The 19,010-nt window shown below is 40.4% G+C and overlaps 1 protein-coding gene across 1 annotated transcript; it reads right to left on the bottom strand.

The window, feature by feature from the left end:
• Positions 1–8,296: 8,296 nt before the first annotated feature.
• On the bottom strand, positions 8,297–18,787 carry LOC132323931 (toll-like receptor 7). Its single transcript, XM_059839771.1, has 2 exons — positions 18,524–18,787; positions 8,297–15,986 (listed from the first exon to the last, which is right to left on the bottom strand). The coding sequence occupies exons 1-2, from the start codon at positions 18,524–18,526 to the stop codon at positions 12,846–12,848; spliced, it is 3,144 nt and encodes a 1,047-aa protein (XP_059695754.1). The 5' UTR covers positions 18,527–18,787; the 3' UTR covers positions 8,297–12,845.
• Between the last annotated feature and the right edge of the window lie 223 nt (positions 18,788–19,010).

Genomic DNA, 19,010 nt, shown 5'->3' with positions numbered 1-19,010 from the left:
CTAGACCATATGTGTCCCAGGTTGTCCCTACAGCCAGGAAGAGGTGTGCTTCAAAATGTATCATTTACTTTTCCAGCTCTGGGGACCAGCTGGAGGGCACCAACCATCTCTGCCTGCAGTTCCAGAGGTCCTCACAGTGGGAACTCAGTGGTGTGCAGATGTAGTGTGCACCCAAATCTTTACTCCTCCTAATGCATCCAGGATATGGCCATGGAGTTGTCATGAAGAGAAGACCATACTACAGACCAAAGTGTGGCTCTCAGAACACGCCTCCATGTCCTCTCTTCAAATGCAGATGTTGGGAACACACTGAAGGCAGAAGCAAGTGTCTAAATGACCTTGAAAGCAAATGCTTCAGCAAAGATCTAGGAATTGGACAGATTAACTGTACAAAGAACACCAAGACTAAAAGGAAATAGCAATAAGTGACTCAGGAAAAAAGTAAAGAAGTGTACTGTAACCGTATCACAGATAAAGACACAGCAGCTGCTAGAAAAGGAATGGACGGGACAAATAGATACTACATTGGCACTCTGCATGCAATTCTTAATCCAAACAGCCAGACAGAGATTAAAGTTTTGTAGATTACTCCAGATAACTAGAGAACCTGAGATTTGAGTCCAGCATTTTTCTTGCTCTGATTGCTCTGCAAGCTTCTGTTCATAAGAATGGACAAGTTATTCTTTTCTTGTCCACAACAAAGGTTGTCTCAGCCACAGTAAATGTTTTTATTTTCTCAGTACAAGGAGAAAATGAGTTCCTGGCCAAGGAGTTCTCTTGGCCAGCAACTGCAAAGACTCTTGCTGACTCTTTTCCCATCCCACAATGCTGCTCTTGCTGCTTTTGTAGGCTTCTCCTACAAGCTTTCTCACACCACCCAGCTCTCCCTCCCCCCACCATCTCCCACTCACACGTGCAGAGACCCCTGCCTATGTAGGACCATGCTCAGCAAAATTTCTATTTCCAAGTGCTTTGAAATGCCTGACTTGCCTTTGCCTTTCATGTAAAAATAGTGATGGGTGGTTAAAGAGTACTATTTGCCTTCTGACTTTCAGGGAAGAATTTAATGGCTTCTCATAATCACTTTATATAAAGTGGTGGTGCCCAACAGCTTCAGAAATTTGTAACGCAGACTGCAATAGCAGATAGAGCTGACCTTGTCTGAGATATAAGGATATCTGATAGTGCAGAATTTCACTACATTAATCTGTCTAAACATGCAGATAGGTATCAGGTGAGATGTACAAAAATGCTGGCACCTACATTACTTTACAAAGCTACCCCTGAGGACCTGATTCAAAGCCATTGTAGTCACAGAGAAATTACTATTGACTTTGTTAGGATTCAGTTGAGATTAATGTTGCACACTTCTTTGCTGCCCTTTCCTGTCTCTGTTCCTGTGACTTGAATTGTTCCCTCAAGGCATTGCAAAAAAAGGGATGGAAATGTTAGCAGCAATGCATGGGAAGTTGAATACTTGTCCTTCTCCTTTTGACAGGATCTGTTTAATACAAAAAGAAAAATACTGTTTTAAAACTTAGAATTTTTCTGTTCATACCTTTTAAATGCTGCTACATCTTTTAAAAAATATCTAAACCAACAGTGAAATATTCCAACTCGTTGGAAAAGGAATAAACATGTTTAACACTTACTTGCAGCCTCAATAACTGGAGTAGGGTGACTGAAAACCTATTCTTTGTTCCTGCAGCAAACATCATGTCCATGGAAATCATGTGCAAGTATTTGATCTCCTCAACACTATAGAATATATAAAACCTGCCTTCAGTAAATATGTCCCAATATATCAAAATGCCTGATGACAAGGAGTTTATGTCAAAATCTCCTTTTCTAGCTGTCCTAGGCATGAAACAAATATGTTTATTAAAATCTAACTGTATCAAGCCACATGAATAAATAAGGGGACAAGTTTTTTGTTGGGTTGGCTTTTGGTTTTGTTTTGTAATTTTATTTTTGATTGGTTTGTTCGCTGGGTTTTTTTAATGGTATGTAACTGAAAAATGTCTGAATTGGGTAGAAAAAAAAAAGGTTAAAAGGAAGGTGTTATCAAAACCCAAGAAACAGGAGCCAGTTACTTTATAATTTTGTAGTGTTAGAGAGAGAAGGATGATAAATTGAAAGCAAATGTAGAGGTGCATGATTGGTCTGCAAAGGAGAAGACATAAGGCTGCATTTAAAAAGCTCAAACCTGTGATGGTTAAAGAGGGATACTGTGTACAGAACTGCTCTGTATCACACCTAATGTCTGCTCCAAGCTCATTGCTATGAAATCTTACCCACAATGTCACTAATGTGATTAAAGACCTATTTCCAGCATCATCTCCGCTATCAGAGGAGAACTGACTGCAGAAACTCTGATCAGAACATGTAAGTGATGTTGTGATACTTGGTTTTTTACTTTCAGCTGGAGAGGTAATCTGTCAAGTTGCCTTTCCTCATATAGTTAAGAAAAAAATACAGTTTCCTTTGTGCAAATATCTAATTTTCTTTCAGTGATAGATCTATGAGGTTAGTAAATTACTTAAAAACAGACATGTCAGCTTTTCTAAAGCTTGCACCTTTATCAAGAACATTTAGCATTCACTCCTAAGAGTGAACAGAAGTTTGTACATTCTTTGGTTTGCTCTTTGACATAAGTTACAACAAAATGATGACTTCTTCTATATACAATTATTTTAGGGATTGTAATTGTTGAGAATGGTTTCAATACCATGACTGGATTTGCCTCTGGTAATTGAAAAATAAATCCTTCTCTTCAGAAGGATTCATCTTTCTCTATTCATCTCACAGCAGATGAACACTGTACAGCCTCTCCAGAGGCTATGACCTGCCTGAGGAAATCAGATGCAGAAGGGATTCACTCATAGCTCTGGCAGTTTTTGAAAGCATACAGCAGGTATTTTGTGTAGTCAGAATAAAAGTCTTCTTTTTTAAGGATGCACTTGAACACGAGATTTTCCACAGCAAAGTTCAAGTGGAGAAGTGCAATTGAGGCACTTAGGTCAAGGTGCTGGAGAGATAAGGGTAGGGAGGCTCACACCCAGGCCAGGTTACTGGGAGACTGTAACAACATGGTCAGGCTGGTGAGAGCAGGACAGCCCTAAATTTTGCAGGAAGATATTTTCCGTAGGGTTCACTAGAGTCCCAGTTCTAACCCCCAGCAGTTTCCTTCAAGTTGTTGTAATGGAAAAGATGCTGACGGGCATGAGACCTAATCAGGTAAAGTAGGTGGAAGGCCTCTAGGTACTGTCTCCATTAACCATTGACATTAAGACGTAATTCCTTCAACTTTTCCAAACTTGAGAAAATTGCATTTAATCTATACATAGGCTGAAGACATCTCCTGGTGACATTCTTTGCATTTAATGTGCCAATTTCAGTCCAGTATCAAAATCTAAAGTTTCTCAAAACTGCTAAAATCCTCTAAAAAGTCATGCTTTTAGGATCACTCTTTCATTAGTCCTCCCACGGCCTGACTTGAAGTCAAAGTTTGTTGATTCTACTTTTCATATACTAAAATAAGGCATTAATCCTGTAGTACAGATCAAGCAGTGTGCTCATAGTCTGTATTAAAGTGACCAAGGTGAAATTAGATTTCACTCTGGTAATTTTCTTCAGGGCAAACACCTTCACATGAATAGAACATGTAGAAAGTGTTGGCATTAGCTGTCAAAAACCTTCAAATCCTCTCCAGTAGGTTAAAAATTGGCCTGAAGGAGAAGCTTATATGATGAAAATGTTATGAATTTCTCTACACTGATAATTCAAAATTTATTTACACTAACAGCTGGATCACATGCAGCAACAAACCTGAAACATAATGCAATTCTCTAGCATAGGTATTCCTACACAACACTGTGACACAACCATGCAAATGAAAAATTACTCAAACCACTTACATAATTAAGAAAAAAAATTAAATATGAATTTGTGCTGAAGGAGATAACTGTTTACTTGTAGAAATGAGAAAGAAATGCTGGCAGCTAATGCGGCAGTTTTACTGGAATTAGATGAAGGAATGTGTCTGAATATGCAATACAGGTGTGTGTCATCAGCATCACTGCAGACTGACATGAAGTGTTTCCTGGATGTGCTTTTATTTAATGCATATGTACACAAAATATCTCATGCTGTCTAGCTAGCATGAGCTATTTTGTCATCTAAAATGAGACCAAAACATAATGAGTAAAGAGAATATTGCCATTTTAGATCATTGCTGAGTAAGCTTGTTTGCTCTGCAGAAAAAGTCCCCCCATGAAATACAAGGTGAAAGTGAAATAAGGGAGAAGAACAATAAAATGTGTTACAAAAAATAAGAAGTAAAATTGTTATGACCAAGTGATGGGTGGGCAAGTATGTGGTGATGAGCAGACAGGAATGTGAAGATTCAGGAAGAACTAACTGTCTCAACAATACTCTTCCTCAAGAACTTAATACAGCAAACTCAGATTCCAATCTTCCAATCATAGAATATAAGGGCTTGAGTTGGAAGGGGCCTGATAGACAAAATAGTTCCAACCCCCTGCCATGGGCAAGGACACCTTCTACTAGACCAAATTCCTCAGGGCCTCATCCAGTCTGGCCTTGAACACTTCCAGGGATGGGGCACCCACAACTTCTCTGGGTAACCTGTTCGAGTGTCTCAGCACCCTCACATAAAGGATTTCTTCCTATTATCTAATCTAAATCCACATTCACTTTGAAGACACTCTCCCTTGTCCTGTCACTACACACCCTTATAAAAAGCTCCTCTTCATTTTTCTTGTAGGCTCCCTTCAGGTCCTCAAAGGTCCCAATTAGGTCACCCCAAAGCCTTCTCTTCTCCAGGCTGAAAAATCCCAGTTCTTTCACTGATTCCTCATAGGAGGGGTGCTCCATCCCTCTGAACATCTTGGTGGCCTCCTCTGGACTTGCTCTAACAGGTCCATGTCCTTCCTGTGCTGGGGATCCCAGAGCTGGATGTAGTGCTCTGGGTGGGGTCTCACCAGAGTGGAGCGGAAGGGCAGAATCCCCTCCCTCACCCTGCTGGCCACCTGCTTTGGACACAGCACAGGACGTGTTTGGTTTCCTGGGCTCAAAGTTTGGAACATCAGCTTGGGGGTAGTGGGTTGGAGACAGAGACACCACTCACCCCAGTGATTACATGGTAACAGGGAGAGTTTGTTCTCAAGCCCTTCCTTTGGAAGGGAATTTGAAAAGCCCGGTCTGGATGTTTTCATTGGTTTGATATCTACACCCCTTCAGGTTCTGGCCAGTGAAATGTCTGCAGCCTGGGGAGAGATGTGATTGGGCAAAGCCCCTGTCAGTCAGCCCAGGGGTGATTAGTTTGCCGAGCACAAGCCGCTTGTACTATGATATGTGGCAATCCCACCACATCCTTCTTGGCAGGGCTGCTCTCCATCTGTTTATCCCCCAACCTGTGTTGGTACTGAGGGTTGCCCTGACCCGATGCAGCACCTTGCACTTAGTCTTACTAAACATCAAAATATTCCCATGGGCCCATTTCTTGAGCCTGCCCAGGCCCTTCTGGATGAATCCTGTTTTCAGGAGCACCAACTGCACTACTCAGGCTGCTGACATCTGAAAATTTGCAAAGGGTGCACCCAATCCTTTCATCTCATGCTCCAATTTGTAATATTTCATTCGGCCAACATGTGTTTTTCCATTTATTTACACTACAAGAAATTTTCATATTCTGAAAAGCAGTCACATTGTATAACTACAGTGCAACAGCTACTGTGCTCTGCTGTAGGCATGACAACATATTGCCATGGAGAAACAAGACAGAGGGAGAGGGAGAGAAGGAGATGGAAGTTATAAATTATTTTAGTTATCAGGAATTTATGAACAGGAGTTAATACAATTTTAGACTATTTTTCCCTTGAACAATATTCAGTATATGACAGGTCACAAAAGATCAGAGTTAAGGATATGTAGAGGAAGACTCAGAAATTAGAGGGGAAAAAAACCTAAAAATTTCACAAGGCAATAAGTATTAGGTTCTCTTTGTGTGCTATCCTGATTAGTTTATCTTTCACTTAAGTGATTTTTGGGTCTGGAGAAGATTGTCCTTCAATCACTTTCTTTGGTCATCCTTCTCAATCTTACGCTTAGTGAAATGTCAACTCTTCGTCCAGACCAAAAGGACTAGTTAGGAGGATTGCCAATTAGGCTTAGGCTCTGTTATGCCAAGTTAGCCTTTAAACTCCTGTCTAAACCTTCTGCCCTGTAGCAGAATCAGACAAAACCAGTGTAGATAGGTATGAGAACATGATTGAGCCTGGCGGCCAAAGCTGTGAGCTTTATTTTTCCCAAGGAAACAAAATATTAGAGAGCATTTGTGAGTCTGCATCAGATTGTCTCATGAAAGGACAGTCTAAACTGGAGAGCTGGATGAGGTGGTGGCATTGACACTATCCTTTTCTAGCACCCAGCCCTCGATGCAGGATCATACTAAAGGAAGGGCATCTCCCCTGGAACTCCCTGGATGTGGCTCCTCCCTGTTAAGAGGGAGCTGCTTGTGGCAGGATTTGGGTTTTGACACGCTGAGCTTCTCTTTCTCAATTTTGACTTGCAGGCCAGCTGCCCACAGAGTGGACAATTGGAGCATCTGCTCTTCTCCCTTGCTGGTCCTCCAGTCCTGTTATCATCCACACTAGTTTGAAGTGCCTTTCCATGCAACACTAGAGTGAGAGATTTATTTTTCTTTTTGGAAAGAAGAACTGGCCTATCCAAGAGAATTAAATATTTTTTCATTACGCATTAGTTAATCACTCATTGTGTGTAAAATTACTAATACAAGAAAATTTTTAAGAACAGTGCCAGACTGGAATTTTCAATTAGTTTTCTTTTTTTCCTAACAATAGAATATGTCTCTGAGAAATTACATTTCTTTTGTGCTCTTAGGTTCCTCTTTCTTTGGAGCTAGTTGCCAACCTTTACAAAACTTTGAGTTGTCCTTCAAAGTTCAGTGTGGGCTCTCCCAGAGATCACTGGGCTGAGTCAACATGCCAACGTACAATCCATGCCAGCATCCTCACTCTTTCCTCTCTCTTTTCAGATCCAGCTGAGGTGCCCATCAAAACCAAAACCCAAGATGGTCACTCACATGAGGGGCTTCTTCTTTTCTCATGCCAGATGCTAGAATGGGTCTTGTGTGGAATTGCAAAAGATATCCAGGGTAAAACAAGAGAAAAGGTGGTTTCTTGATATTAGAGGGATGGAAGCTAAAGCCACTACCTTCTGCTCCCTTTTTCATCACCTCTTTGATGTTTTCAAAGACAAATAGTCAAGCTCTGGGATTTTGATGAGCTGATGCCAGTGCTGCCTGAGGTGGGATTTAGGACACTAAAACACACTCTGTCACAGTGATGCTGTAGAACTTCTGACAGGAACATGCAAGGTGAGAGGCTGCAGGGAATATGGAAGGACTTTGACATTTCTTTTTCCAAAGGAGCAAGGGTCAATAAAATTGTTTCTTTGGAAGTTCTTTCTTTTGCATCATTAATAGAAGTTCAGGATAGACAAACAAGAACATGGATCAGTGATTGTTTTTCCTGAGTTAATACTAGAACTAAAAGTAAGTCTTAGACCAAGGTAATTAGGTTAAGAAATTTTATTATATACAGAATGCAGGATTCAGCTCCTATGTTTAAGAGCATAATCTTGTATTAATATAATCCTTCCATATGGACTTGTGGACCTCAAATATTGTGGGTAAATTATGGCCAAGAATCATTAGGAAACCAGCCAATAAGAATATAAGCTAAAACTTTTCTTCTATGTTTCAGAAAATTTTCCTGTGTTCTTCTACACTGAAAACAATTTGTCACTGTGGGAGATCTGTTGGAAATTAGATTTCAATTATTTCTTCAGTTAGCAAAGCAAAACCATAAAACATTATGTCAGGAAAAGAAGGCATATTCACAAAGGACTTATTTACAGCGTTGCTCTTTAGTTGAAAATTACTCTGTCTGTTGGAAAATACCAGACTGGGCATGTGTGTTTCTAGGCAAGACATACTTTCAGACCTTCTCACTCTTGTGGAATCTTAATAAAATACTGATAAGATATATGATACTAGAGTTGCAGATATTACTGTGGGGAGTATGACATAGATAAACCACATAGCTAAGACAGTGTGACTAGAACTTAGCTTGTAAAATGAAAGAAAATATTCAGAAAAATATTTAGAAACTAAAAGTGTAAACCTTCCATTTTACAGCTTGCCAGATTTCCAGAATTATGTAAATCTATTATCACTCTTTCAATAATGTCATTGCTAGAAAAAAACTGAAACTTTATTTCCTCATATGTTTCTGGATTCTCATCTGCAAAGATGGTTTTGATTTTTTGGGAGTTTCTCTTGAAAAAAAGCTCAAGTTACCTAGAGATGGTTTTGCTCAAAATGTTGCCCTTAGCAGTATGCAGAAAAAATAAAGGAAAGAAAACAAAGAGAGATAAGGCCATGGATTTCTCTGGCTATTCTGGTACACTTCTCTAGTTCAGGATTGAATGTCTTGAACAAAGATACTGTCCCACCAAAGAAAACCACCCTAACAACCTTAGTTTTCAGAACTTAGTAGGGCTTCCTACTGTCTCATACTTTACACACCCAAATTAAAAAATTTCTCACCAGGTACACATTTGATTCTCGATTTTGGCTATTCTTCTAATTAAATAATCCCATGTATAATAACCTCTAATTGCTCATTAACTAAAGAATGCACACAGGTTGCTTTTATAAATTGGATATCCAGATTCCCTTTCTAATTTCAGCAGCAGCATATGGATTTAGTAGGAATTATTTGACTTCTCTGTACTTTATTTTTATCACTTATACTTCTAGAGACAATGTTGTATTAATGTGTATGTCTTTTGTATTTGGACACAAAATCTGTCTTCCCAAATTACGAGAATAACTTCCATAGACATTCAGTGAAGTTGAGTTCATCCAGAGGCAACTGAGAGTAATTATAACCAAAATAATCTGAATATCTTCTTTGTAGTAAATGGTGAAATTTGGCCTGTGGCTGATTTTTTTTTCAAATGAACAACCTATCATAGGGTTAACTTCTACAGGGAGATACTTTCAGAACAAGATTGAGGAAATGAAAAGGCAGGGTTAGTCAGAAGACAAAAATTGAGTTCACAGTTTTAGAGGGCCTATTGACCCCCAGTGTGATCTACTACACGGTGTGTTTTTAAAGATGCTGTTATAAAGTTCCTTTATGGAATATCATGTTTGCTACATAGCGCCCCAATTTTATTGCAGAACAAGAGACTAAACAAGCTCTGTTGAAATCAGACTTGTTTTGATTTCAGAAGTCCCTTCAAATATAAACTTCTCTCAGAGGGGAGGCACCTGCATGGTCCTCATATGTCAGTCCTTTAAAACAGAGAGATCAAAGAGATAGAGAGGATTTTACAGTCATATAAGTCTGTGCTGTAAGTATGGTTTCTTCTTACCAACTTTCAGTGATTACTATTTTTGTGCCACAGTAATAACAATAATGTAAATAGCACATTTTTTTTCTGCCAATTCCAAAAGAATGGTAAAAATTCAATTAATTCACCAGTATTCTTCTTCCTTTATCCTCTTTCTGCTTCTTCTATTCCATATATGGTTTTTCCAGGCCATGTAGGCAAAATACCAAATCTAGCCATGGCCTGTTACAATTTCTGTAAGGAAGTAGCAAGTGATGCAGAACATTCTTTGGTCATCACAGTGGGTGTTTATAGTATATCAGATACTTTGATGTCCATGTGACTTGGGTTTTCAAGACCAACTTGCTGCACATGTAAGCCTGGAGCAGCAGCCACCTTGCCTTACTGAACGTGTTCTCAATGCAAACACCTACAGAGTTAATGGAGAAAAATCCAGCTTTTGGGCTGCAATTAAAATAATTGCATCTTGCATCCCTCTTAAACTCCTTCATTAGGATGAGATATTCATAAAATCTCCCTATAATCTCACCTCTGAAGGGAGAATGACACAAAGACTTGTTAATGCAGCTGTAGAAGTCCACATTTAAATTGGCCAAAAATCCATAGTTCCTCCTCCCAACTGACCTCACACCAAATCACAAGCTATATCATCACAACACCCTCATGTACAGAAACTTCAGAACTCTTCAGTAGTTTGTAATTTGGACACAACTATACCATCCAGGCAAGCAAGTTCTAAGATCTGCCAGAGAGAAATGCCCAAGTGAGGGGGCACAGCTGTGACAGCTGACCTGAAATGGCCAAAGGGATATCTTGTGCCATAGAATTTCATGCCTAGTATATAAAATGGTGGAGTTACACAGAAAGGGATCTGATTGTGGTTTGGAGATGGGTTGTGCATCAGTAAGCTGGTGGTGAGCTATTAATTGTGCATCACTTGTCATTCATGGGTTTTCTTTCTCCCCCTCTGTCTCTCTCTCTTCCTTTTTTCTTACTATTTTTGTTGTTGCAATATTATATTTTACTTCATTTCAACTACTAAACTGTCCTTATCTCAACCAGCAAGTGCTACATTTCTTCCCTGATTTATCTCCCCCATCCCACCAGGGTAGGGAGAAGTGAGTGAGTGATTGTGTAGTGCTTTGTTGCCAGTTGGGGTTAAACCACAACATCCTCCCAAGTCACCCAGCCTTTCTTTCACTGGCCGTGCACTTTATTTTATCTGCCTTAGCTCCAGACAAAGATCCCTAGTCAGCCAAGCCAGTCTTCTGCCTCACCAGTTTGACTTCCAGCATTTTGGAATTACATGCTCCTGTGCTCTGAGAGGGTGGTGTTTAAATTTTGACCACACTGGTAGATCCCAGCATCTTCAAAACCATTTTCTCAAGCGGCCTTACAAACTACTTCCCTGAGCAGCCTGAAGTCTAGTCCTCCCAGAATTTTGCTGGCTATTTTCCTCCTGTCACTAGATATTTTAAACTCAGCTGCTTCATGGTCCAAAATGTCCCCCAGTCACCAATTCACTCATGAGACCTTCTTGTTAGCAAGCAACAAATCAAGGAGGATACCTTTCCTAGTCACCTCCCTTAGTACCTGCATCAATTTATACTCATTGTTACTCATCTCATACCCATCCTGTGCATGCTTCTCAATGGAAGAGAAAAAAAACCTCTCCTCTTGAACTCAGAAAGGCTAAGTGACCTGGCGTTCCTGCCCTTGTCAGTGAGGCTGAGAAAGAGGATCTGCTCCAAACAGAGATTTGGTGGGGAGGTAGAGTGAGATGGTGTGGGAGTAACTGTGGGATAGAGGTTCCTGTTTTGAGTATTACCTTATGGTGAGAGTCACATTACAGTTTGTTATATTTAGACATACAGATTGTTTAGGCTTACAAACAAAACCACCAGAAATACACATTATTAAAATATAACTCTAAAACTCCCAGTTTTTAAAGAAACCCTCATCTTTTTCCTACTTTTCTATTCAATCAATAAAAATGTTGTGAAAAATTGAGAAATAAAAACCCTTCTTATCTGTTACATTATTATATAAAGTTTATTTTCTTGTGTTTCTTTGTTTTTCTGTCATGTTGATAAAAGAAAGGATCAGCCAGAATACTTAGGTGAGGAATTGCAAGTGGCATCTGAAATAAACAAGTTTAAAGCAGTTAACAATGACAACAACAGCCAGAGATGTCACCAAGACTAGTTGCCAGAAAAGAAAAAGGGCTTTGGTCAAGAGGGGAGAAGCTGCCCAGACTGCTGCAGACAGAAGCACCCAGCAAGGTGAAAATGTGCTGCTTCTCCCAAAACAGACATCACCACATCAAGCAGAGAACCTGCCTATGTCATGCTCAGAGGTTTAGGCTGCCATTACAAAAGGTTTCACTTGAAATACTCTTATGTGTTCAATGAGCCTGTACTGTGAAACAGAGTGGGGAATAGACACAGGTGTTTATTTTTCTTCACATCTTCGGGATGTCCTTAAAGTCAGACCTATTCCTCTCTCAAGTGTTTAGTAGTGCCCCATCAGCTGCTGTGGGAGAGGGACCTGCCTGGGGAGCAAGGAGATGAAGGAGAGCTTAAGGCTTCTCTGGAGAACCACAGCACAACTAAAGAAACAGTGGGAAGTATGCTTTCCCTGTGTGACATGATCTTACATGCTTTTCACTTCCGAATTCTGTCTAAATTTTTTCCTGGGGACAGGTGGTATTCCTCAGGCTCCAGCCCTGGCTAGAGCAGCTAACACCCAAGATACAGAAAGAGTGGTCACTCCGGGCTTGGGTGGAAAAGGTCCTCAAACTGATAGTACAACTTTAGAGAGGAGCCCTAAAGTCTTCAGGGAGGAGCCAGCTCAGCCAAAAGCCCAGGAGGCAGATGAAAGGCAAAGTGAGAAATCTGTTTGGAAATTAGCAGTAAATGCATCTGAACTTCTGCTACACTCTAGTATAGCTGCATGTTCCTCCTTAGCACCTTTTCTACTTTCTCTTTTTTACTTTTCCCTTCCTGTCTAGGTTTTTCCAACTGCCTTGTGCCTATTCCTCTGCCTTTCTGTTGTCCTGCTCCCACTCCTTGCTTTCACAAAGCACCTTGCAAGCCCAAAAGAACCTGATCGCATATACCTTCCCATTTTAGCAACTTCCCTTCCTGTGCAGAGATCAGTGCAAAGCAAGGAGAATGTCAACTAAATATCTGTTCTGGCAGCACTTTCTATTCAATTTGGAATTACTGAATTTCAAAGTAATTGTGCCTTTCATCTTGGGGTATAACATCAAAAAGGCATAGCTTCCAGGCTTTGACAGTTTCCGCAAATGAAGTTCAGGATATTTTGTTTAGGATCATTTGATCTTGTGCATCATAACAATATTGACAGAGAGAGTAGAGCTAAACAGTTTCTTGGAGAAGCTTGTTGTAAGCCAGAGAATTGCTTGTAGCGATGGCATTTTTCAGGCACTGCCAGAAGTAGGGCTGAGACTGAGGATTAGTTGGCCATTCCAGGACTGAACTTTTGCACAGCCTCTTCCTCAGACGGACATAGCGCGACTTCTGCAAAACCTTCTCAAGAAATATCAAGATAATGACATCCATTTTTTCATCCAGAAGCCGCTGATGGGCCATATAAAATGTTGTCTTGAAGCGGCCACTTCTAATATACCTGTTGGTCAGCACAAATATGGTCTTTTTGCTCAGCTGAATGCTCTGGGAAAGGTTGTCAAAGACTGGCTGTCCTGGGAGCCAGTCCCTTCCTTCCAGGCATAAATTGAACTGCCTGGCTTTTTGGTTTTCCAGCCTCTCAACCAGCTCTTGCAGCACCCACTCGTTCACAGCTGGGTCTTCGCTGTCATAGGCAATAAAGGCGTCGTAGCAAGCAGCTGGAGAAGACAAGCGCCGATAGCCCTTCAGCCTGGCAGTGCAGTAATGGTAGCTGTACCACACATCCCAGAAGTAGAGATGGCTCATCACCGGGAACACCATTAAGGCAAGGATGGCTGAAGCTGACAGAGCATACAGGATCAAATAGGATGTGTCCAGCTCACAGGTGTACAAATCCAAGTAAACCACGCTCCTTCCCTTGTGTGCCCCTGGGCCAGCACAGGTGACGTCAGTGGCCAGAAGAGGAATGGTCACCTGCGTCCGATTGATCCACCAGACAAACCACACAGCCTCACAGTTACACTTGAAAGGATTGCCGTGCAAAAGCAGCATCTTCAGGTTGTTAATGACATTTTCAGGGAAGCTAGATCTCTTAATTATTTCAATCTTGTTTGAGCTGAGATCCAAGTACCTCAATTTAAAAGCACCTCTGAGAAAATATTTAGTTAATCGCTGAATGCGATTGTTTCGCAGCATCAGTTCTTGGAGAGATGAAGAGCAATTGGACAGTTCTCGGGGAACATTAGTCAGAAGGTTATTGCTCAGGTCCAGAGTTACCAAGTTCTTCAGAGAGGGGAGGTTTCCCCAGATAAAACTCTTCAGTCGATTATTTGTTAAATTGAGGATTTTGAGACTGGGAGGCATTTCTTCAAAAACAGTATGAGGCAAAAAACTGAGTGAGTTGAAGGAAATATCCAGTTCTTCCAGGTTGGTCAGATTCTTGAAGAAGGACAAGTATTTAGCGTTGCCATCCACCCATAAGGCATCTAAACGATTTCCTCTGAATTCTAAAATTCTAAGAGATTGACTTTCCATTCCCGTATCAATTGTGGTAGAAATGTCATTCTCATTCATCATCAGCTTCCTCAAATGGGCTAGGTTTTTCATAAAACTAAGCATATGAGTAACACCTTCTGCCATAAAATAATGCTGGTTATTGCTCAGATCTAGAATTTCTAAAAGTTTAAGTTCTTTGAAAGCAGTTTGGTATAGCAAATCGACCCTGTTGTTAGAAAAATCCAGATATTTCAATCCAGACAAGTAAGAGAATTCACTTCCATTTAAAGCTTGGCTTATTGCATTATCTGACAAGTTGAGACATTTGAAGGAGCTAAGTCCCTGGAAATCTGAAGGGTTAACAAAAAAGACATTGTTTCTGCTTAAATCCATAGTTTTTCCATAGTTAAGGCAATCTTCCTTAACTAAAGATTGGTAGGAAGAAGCCTCTATGTCTTTAGAACGGCAACTTCGCTCATACACATCATACCTGAAGTAATGCATCTCTTGTAGTACTTGCCTGTTGTATTGCTCTACTGAAATGCCAGGATTAGAGCAAAATCCATAGAAGTTGCTTTCCCCTGAAGAAGGAGAAATTTTATTCACAGAGAGGTCAATGAACTTAAGAGCTGGGAATTCTCCAAACACTGTCATGTTTGCAACTTTAATAAAATTAGTCCCCAGATCCAACATGGTTAGATTCCTAAGACTGAGCAGTGGTTGTAGATCTTGTGCCCTCAGTTCTTTAAAGACATAACCCTTGAGCCTCAGGGTTTCCAGGTTAGAGAGGGAGGAAAATGTCTTAGAAAGCTTCAAGTAGGGAGAATACACCTTCAGCTCAAAGTTAAAGGACAGATCAAGCTGCACAAGGCTGGGGAGAAGTGTCAAGAACTGGGCATCTCCAATCTCCCTCACAAGGAAATTTTGGGAGAGGTCAAGTTCTTTGAGATTCTTGATGTTCTTAAACCAGCTGCTGGGTATGCTCTGAAGAGAGTTACTGTGAAGCCGCAAAATCCTTAAATGTTCCAAGGAGTCAAAAGCCTTTGAATGTATCTGAATTGAGCTCTTGGGACAGGGAATGCAAGGATATGGGGCATTATAGCAACGTGGGCAATTGCCACTTAGGTCAAGAATTTCTAGGTGGGGAAGGCCACTTAAATCCTGTTCTTGAATCTCTTGAATCATGTTGTTGTAAATATACAATTCCTTTAAAGTAGATGACAAATTGGGTGGCACTTGTGTTAAGTTGTTGGACTTCAGGGATAGAACTGTTAACTTTTTCAGTCCCAGGAAAGCTGTTTCCTCAATTTCAAATGAAACATTGCATGGATTGCGGTAGTAACAGTTCTGTCCAAGATACAGTACCTCAATGTTTCCTAGCTCTGAGAAGCTGGCTTTTTGGATAGAAAAGATATGGTTTGCTTCCAGGCTCAGCAAGGTTAAAGTAGCAGGAAGACCTCGGGGTATTTCTGCCAGCTGGTTTGCATCCAAATACAATGACTTCAGTCTTGTCAGGGCAGCAAAACTGCCGTATTTGATTTTTAATGGAGTGGTGCACACATGATTTTTGGGCCCCAGTTTGACAGGCACACAGTTACATCTGAAGTCAATCTCCTGGAGGTTTTCAAGACGATCAAAGGATGTTGGGTAGATGTGGGGAATATGGTTAATACTCAGGGTAAGGTTGGTAGCATTTCCAGGGATCCCTCTGGGGACTTCTGTAAGGCGCCGGTCAGTGCAGTCCACTGTCACTGTGTCTTCTGAAGGTTTAACATCACAGGGTAGAGTTTTGGGAAACCAAGCCCCTGACAGCAGCATTGGGAATATGAAGAGCAAGATAAATGGCAATGCATTTGACATCTTTGCACAAGGTACCTAAACCAAGGAAAAATGGAGGTATTAGTTTAATGCAATGAGAATATTTCAACTATACACTTGGTCAGGCCAACTGTACATCTAAATTCTCGTTTTTTGTCTAACACTGACCAGGATTAGATGTGCAAGTAGGATTCAAAGTTTCAGGAGGTGTATGTTGGTATTTCCTTTCCTTTTTTTTTCCCCAGAGGACACAGGATTTTATGTACATAAAGAACATTATGATACTAATGAAAGGGTGTCTAGCCTAGCCAAATGGCCCATGATATCCAAGCAATTGCCTGTCTCCATCTTTTATTGCAGAGCAATATATCCCTGGGCCAAGAACATTAGCCAAGGCAAGTGCCCATGGAGCATAGGAGAGAGCTGATAGGGAAACCATAGAGCCTCCTTGCACTGCAAGACATTTTACTCCATCACATGGGCACCCTTTGCTTTGCATCTGACGATGCACACCATAGCAGACCATGAAATGCTGGCTGTCACCAGCCATGGATACAGAACCTGCAGTGAGAGAGGGCAATAGTGGCTGCCACTGCACATCAAAGTCCACCTTTAAAACAAGGAAGGTGTAGGAATGAATCTTACAGCCATGAGATATGCTGTTATATATGTGGTAAGGGGATTTCCATGAGATCTGTGGCTAAGGGATTGCTCTGGGCATGATGGTGTGCTGAAGTATGATATGTTATCAGGCAGAAACGGCTAACCCTTTTACCCTCAGTCAGCCAGGTAGAAGAGGAAGTGATGCTGAAGTTTCACAATTCTGTACTTTCCTTGTGCAAGACCTAAAGTTTTTGTAATTGCTTTGTTGCTCTTGGTATCCCTCATTTACATAGAAGTGGCTTCTCTCTCTCTGTCCCCCATTAGAGGTGGCAGTAACAGAATATTTGACCACAGTCTCGTTTCCACTTCTCTCAAAAGTATAAACTGGCATTTGAAATCTTCATCGGCAGAGGATGAGAATACAGCCATTTTATGGACTAGTTATGGAGTTATTTCTCTCTCTTCACAAAATTAGGGATGCTTCTTTGGTAAGATGGGAGCACTTACATGGCACTGTACATTTGTATGTTGCAAGTCTAGTGTATTTATCAATTATCCAATAAATTGCATTGTTGGTGAATCTGTGTTCATGGAAGTTCTTACTGAACTAAACCAGACTTGCAGTGAGTGATCAGTAATACTCACAAATGGTGAATCTGTTCAGGAATGAGATGAGGCTTGTAGTGTAAATCAGACTATTGTTGCATCTGGGAACCTGACCAGACTTAGTAGTAAATAATTGGCTCAAATCAGAAATTAAGCCCAAACACACCCAGCCCCTCTGATTTCTGTGGACCAGCTGGAAGGCAAGGGAGGTTATTTCATGCCAAATTGCTACATACTTAATGTAACAGGAGGAAAAGCTAATTAGATTCAACCTTTAAAGATGTGATAAACCAAAATAAACACTGTCCAAGTATAAGAGCATGACATGGGCAAGGTGTGATTGCAGTCTAGATTGAAGACACAATCTTTCTACATGAACTTGTATGCAGCCATTGCACTCAGTCCCTTAATTTTAGGCGCTTATCCAAGTTTCTTACTTTATTGTCATTAACCTAGGCTCCACTGACATTCAAGAGAGGAAGGGGGGAAGGAAGAAAGAGACTGAGAGATCCCTATCCAGCTGCTGCTTGGCTCTGTAGATGGAGAGAGCTCTGGCTTACGACACACCAAACAGAGGGTAACGCTGCACATTTAGGTGCCTGGAACTAGGTGCAAAGAATCTGGGGTTTGAAAGTCTTCATGAATATACTTGTAAGTTTCTCATGTAGTCCAGTTTTTTTAGGGACCTAAGTGTGGTGGCAGCACCAGCCTAGCTTTCTGTCCTTCACTTCTTCACATATTCTTCCCTTTCCTGATAATCTTTTTAATGCATTAGCTATTTGAACTGTATAGAGTTACATTCTGCTGCTGTATCTGGATATTCACATGTGTAAAACCTCACATCCATTATAGTACCAGAAAAAAACAAAAAGACTTCTAAATAAGAGCAAAAAAAGCAATGCTGTCTTGTGCACTGTCTTCGCAACAAAAGGCTTGCTTAATAGTACAGATAGAGTTTGGGAGCTGTTCTTTTCTCTGTGATCTATGCTTGTCTTTATAAGAAGTCTGAAAAGAAGTAATCTACTGATCTTAACTGGCATGTGCATAAACTCTTAATGATTTAGGGCATTCTTTAAATATTCAGCAACAGTACAGCTATGTGTTTCTGATGGAAGTTTTTCTGCTGGGGTTCCATATATTTTTTCATGGGGGAGAGGCTAGAGGAACACCTCAGAAGTTACAGCAAGTAGAAAATATATTACGCTCATTCTGAAGTACAGGAATACAGATAAATCCTTTCCTTTCATAATTCTCTGCAGTTTCTAACCATAACAGTAAATGGAACCATTTGGAAAACAGAGAAGTAGAATTTTTTTTTAAACTCTTTCACAACAGTTCCAGTCAAAAATGTTTAAGAGCAAATTTAAAATAAAAGTTTAACATACCATATCCTTTGCACTTCCAGGTCTGAAAGATTAGATTCTAAAAAAAACCATAAACTGGAGCAGAAGAGAACAGCATCAAAGTGGTTTCCAGTGGTTCATCTGAGGTGTAGGGGGAAATGTAACATGACATAACCCACTCAAGACAACAGTAATCTACACTGTATCTTCTTTCTCTTCATCTGAACACCAAAGGACACAACTGCAAATGCTTAATGAGAGAGTATAATCAGCTAGGAGACAAAGGCATCAGGAAAGGGTAATACTCATGTGATCAACAAAGTTTGCAGAAGCTCAAGTTCCTTTTTTTTTTATTTTCCTGTTTTAAATGTAAACTGCATGAAGGGAGACAAAAATTGTTAATTGACATGGAAGTTTAGTAATTTTTATAATTATTATTTGGTATTTATTTCTGCAGTTACTAGCTTCAAGGATTCAGATCTTTCTAAGGATCACTTGTATGCTAATATGAGCAGACAAATCTCTTAAG

This window comes from Haemorhous mexicanus, chromosome 2, assembly GCF_027477595.1.
Source record: "Haemorhous mexicanus isolate bHaeMex1 chromosome 2, bHaeMex1.pri, whole genome shotgun sequence".
NCBI classification, from domain to species: Eukaryota; Metazoa; Chordata; class Aves; order Passeriformes; family Fringillidae; genus Haemorhous; species Haemorhous mexicanus.
This window is presented reverse-complemented; position numbering and strand designations above follow the sequence as displayed.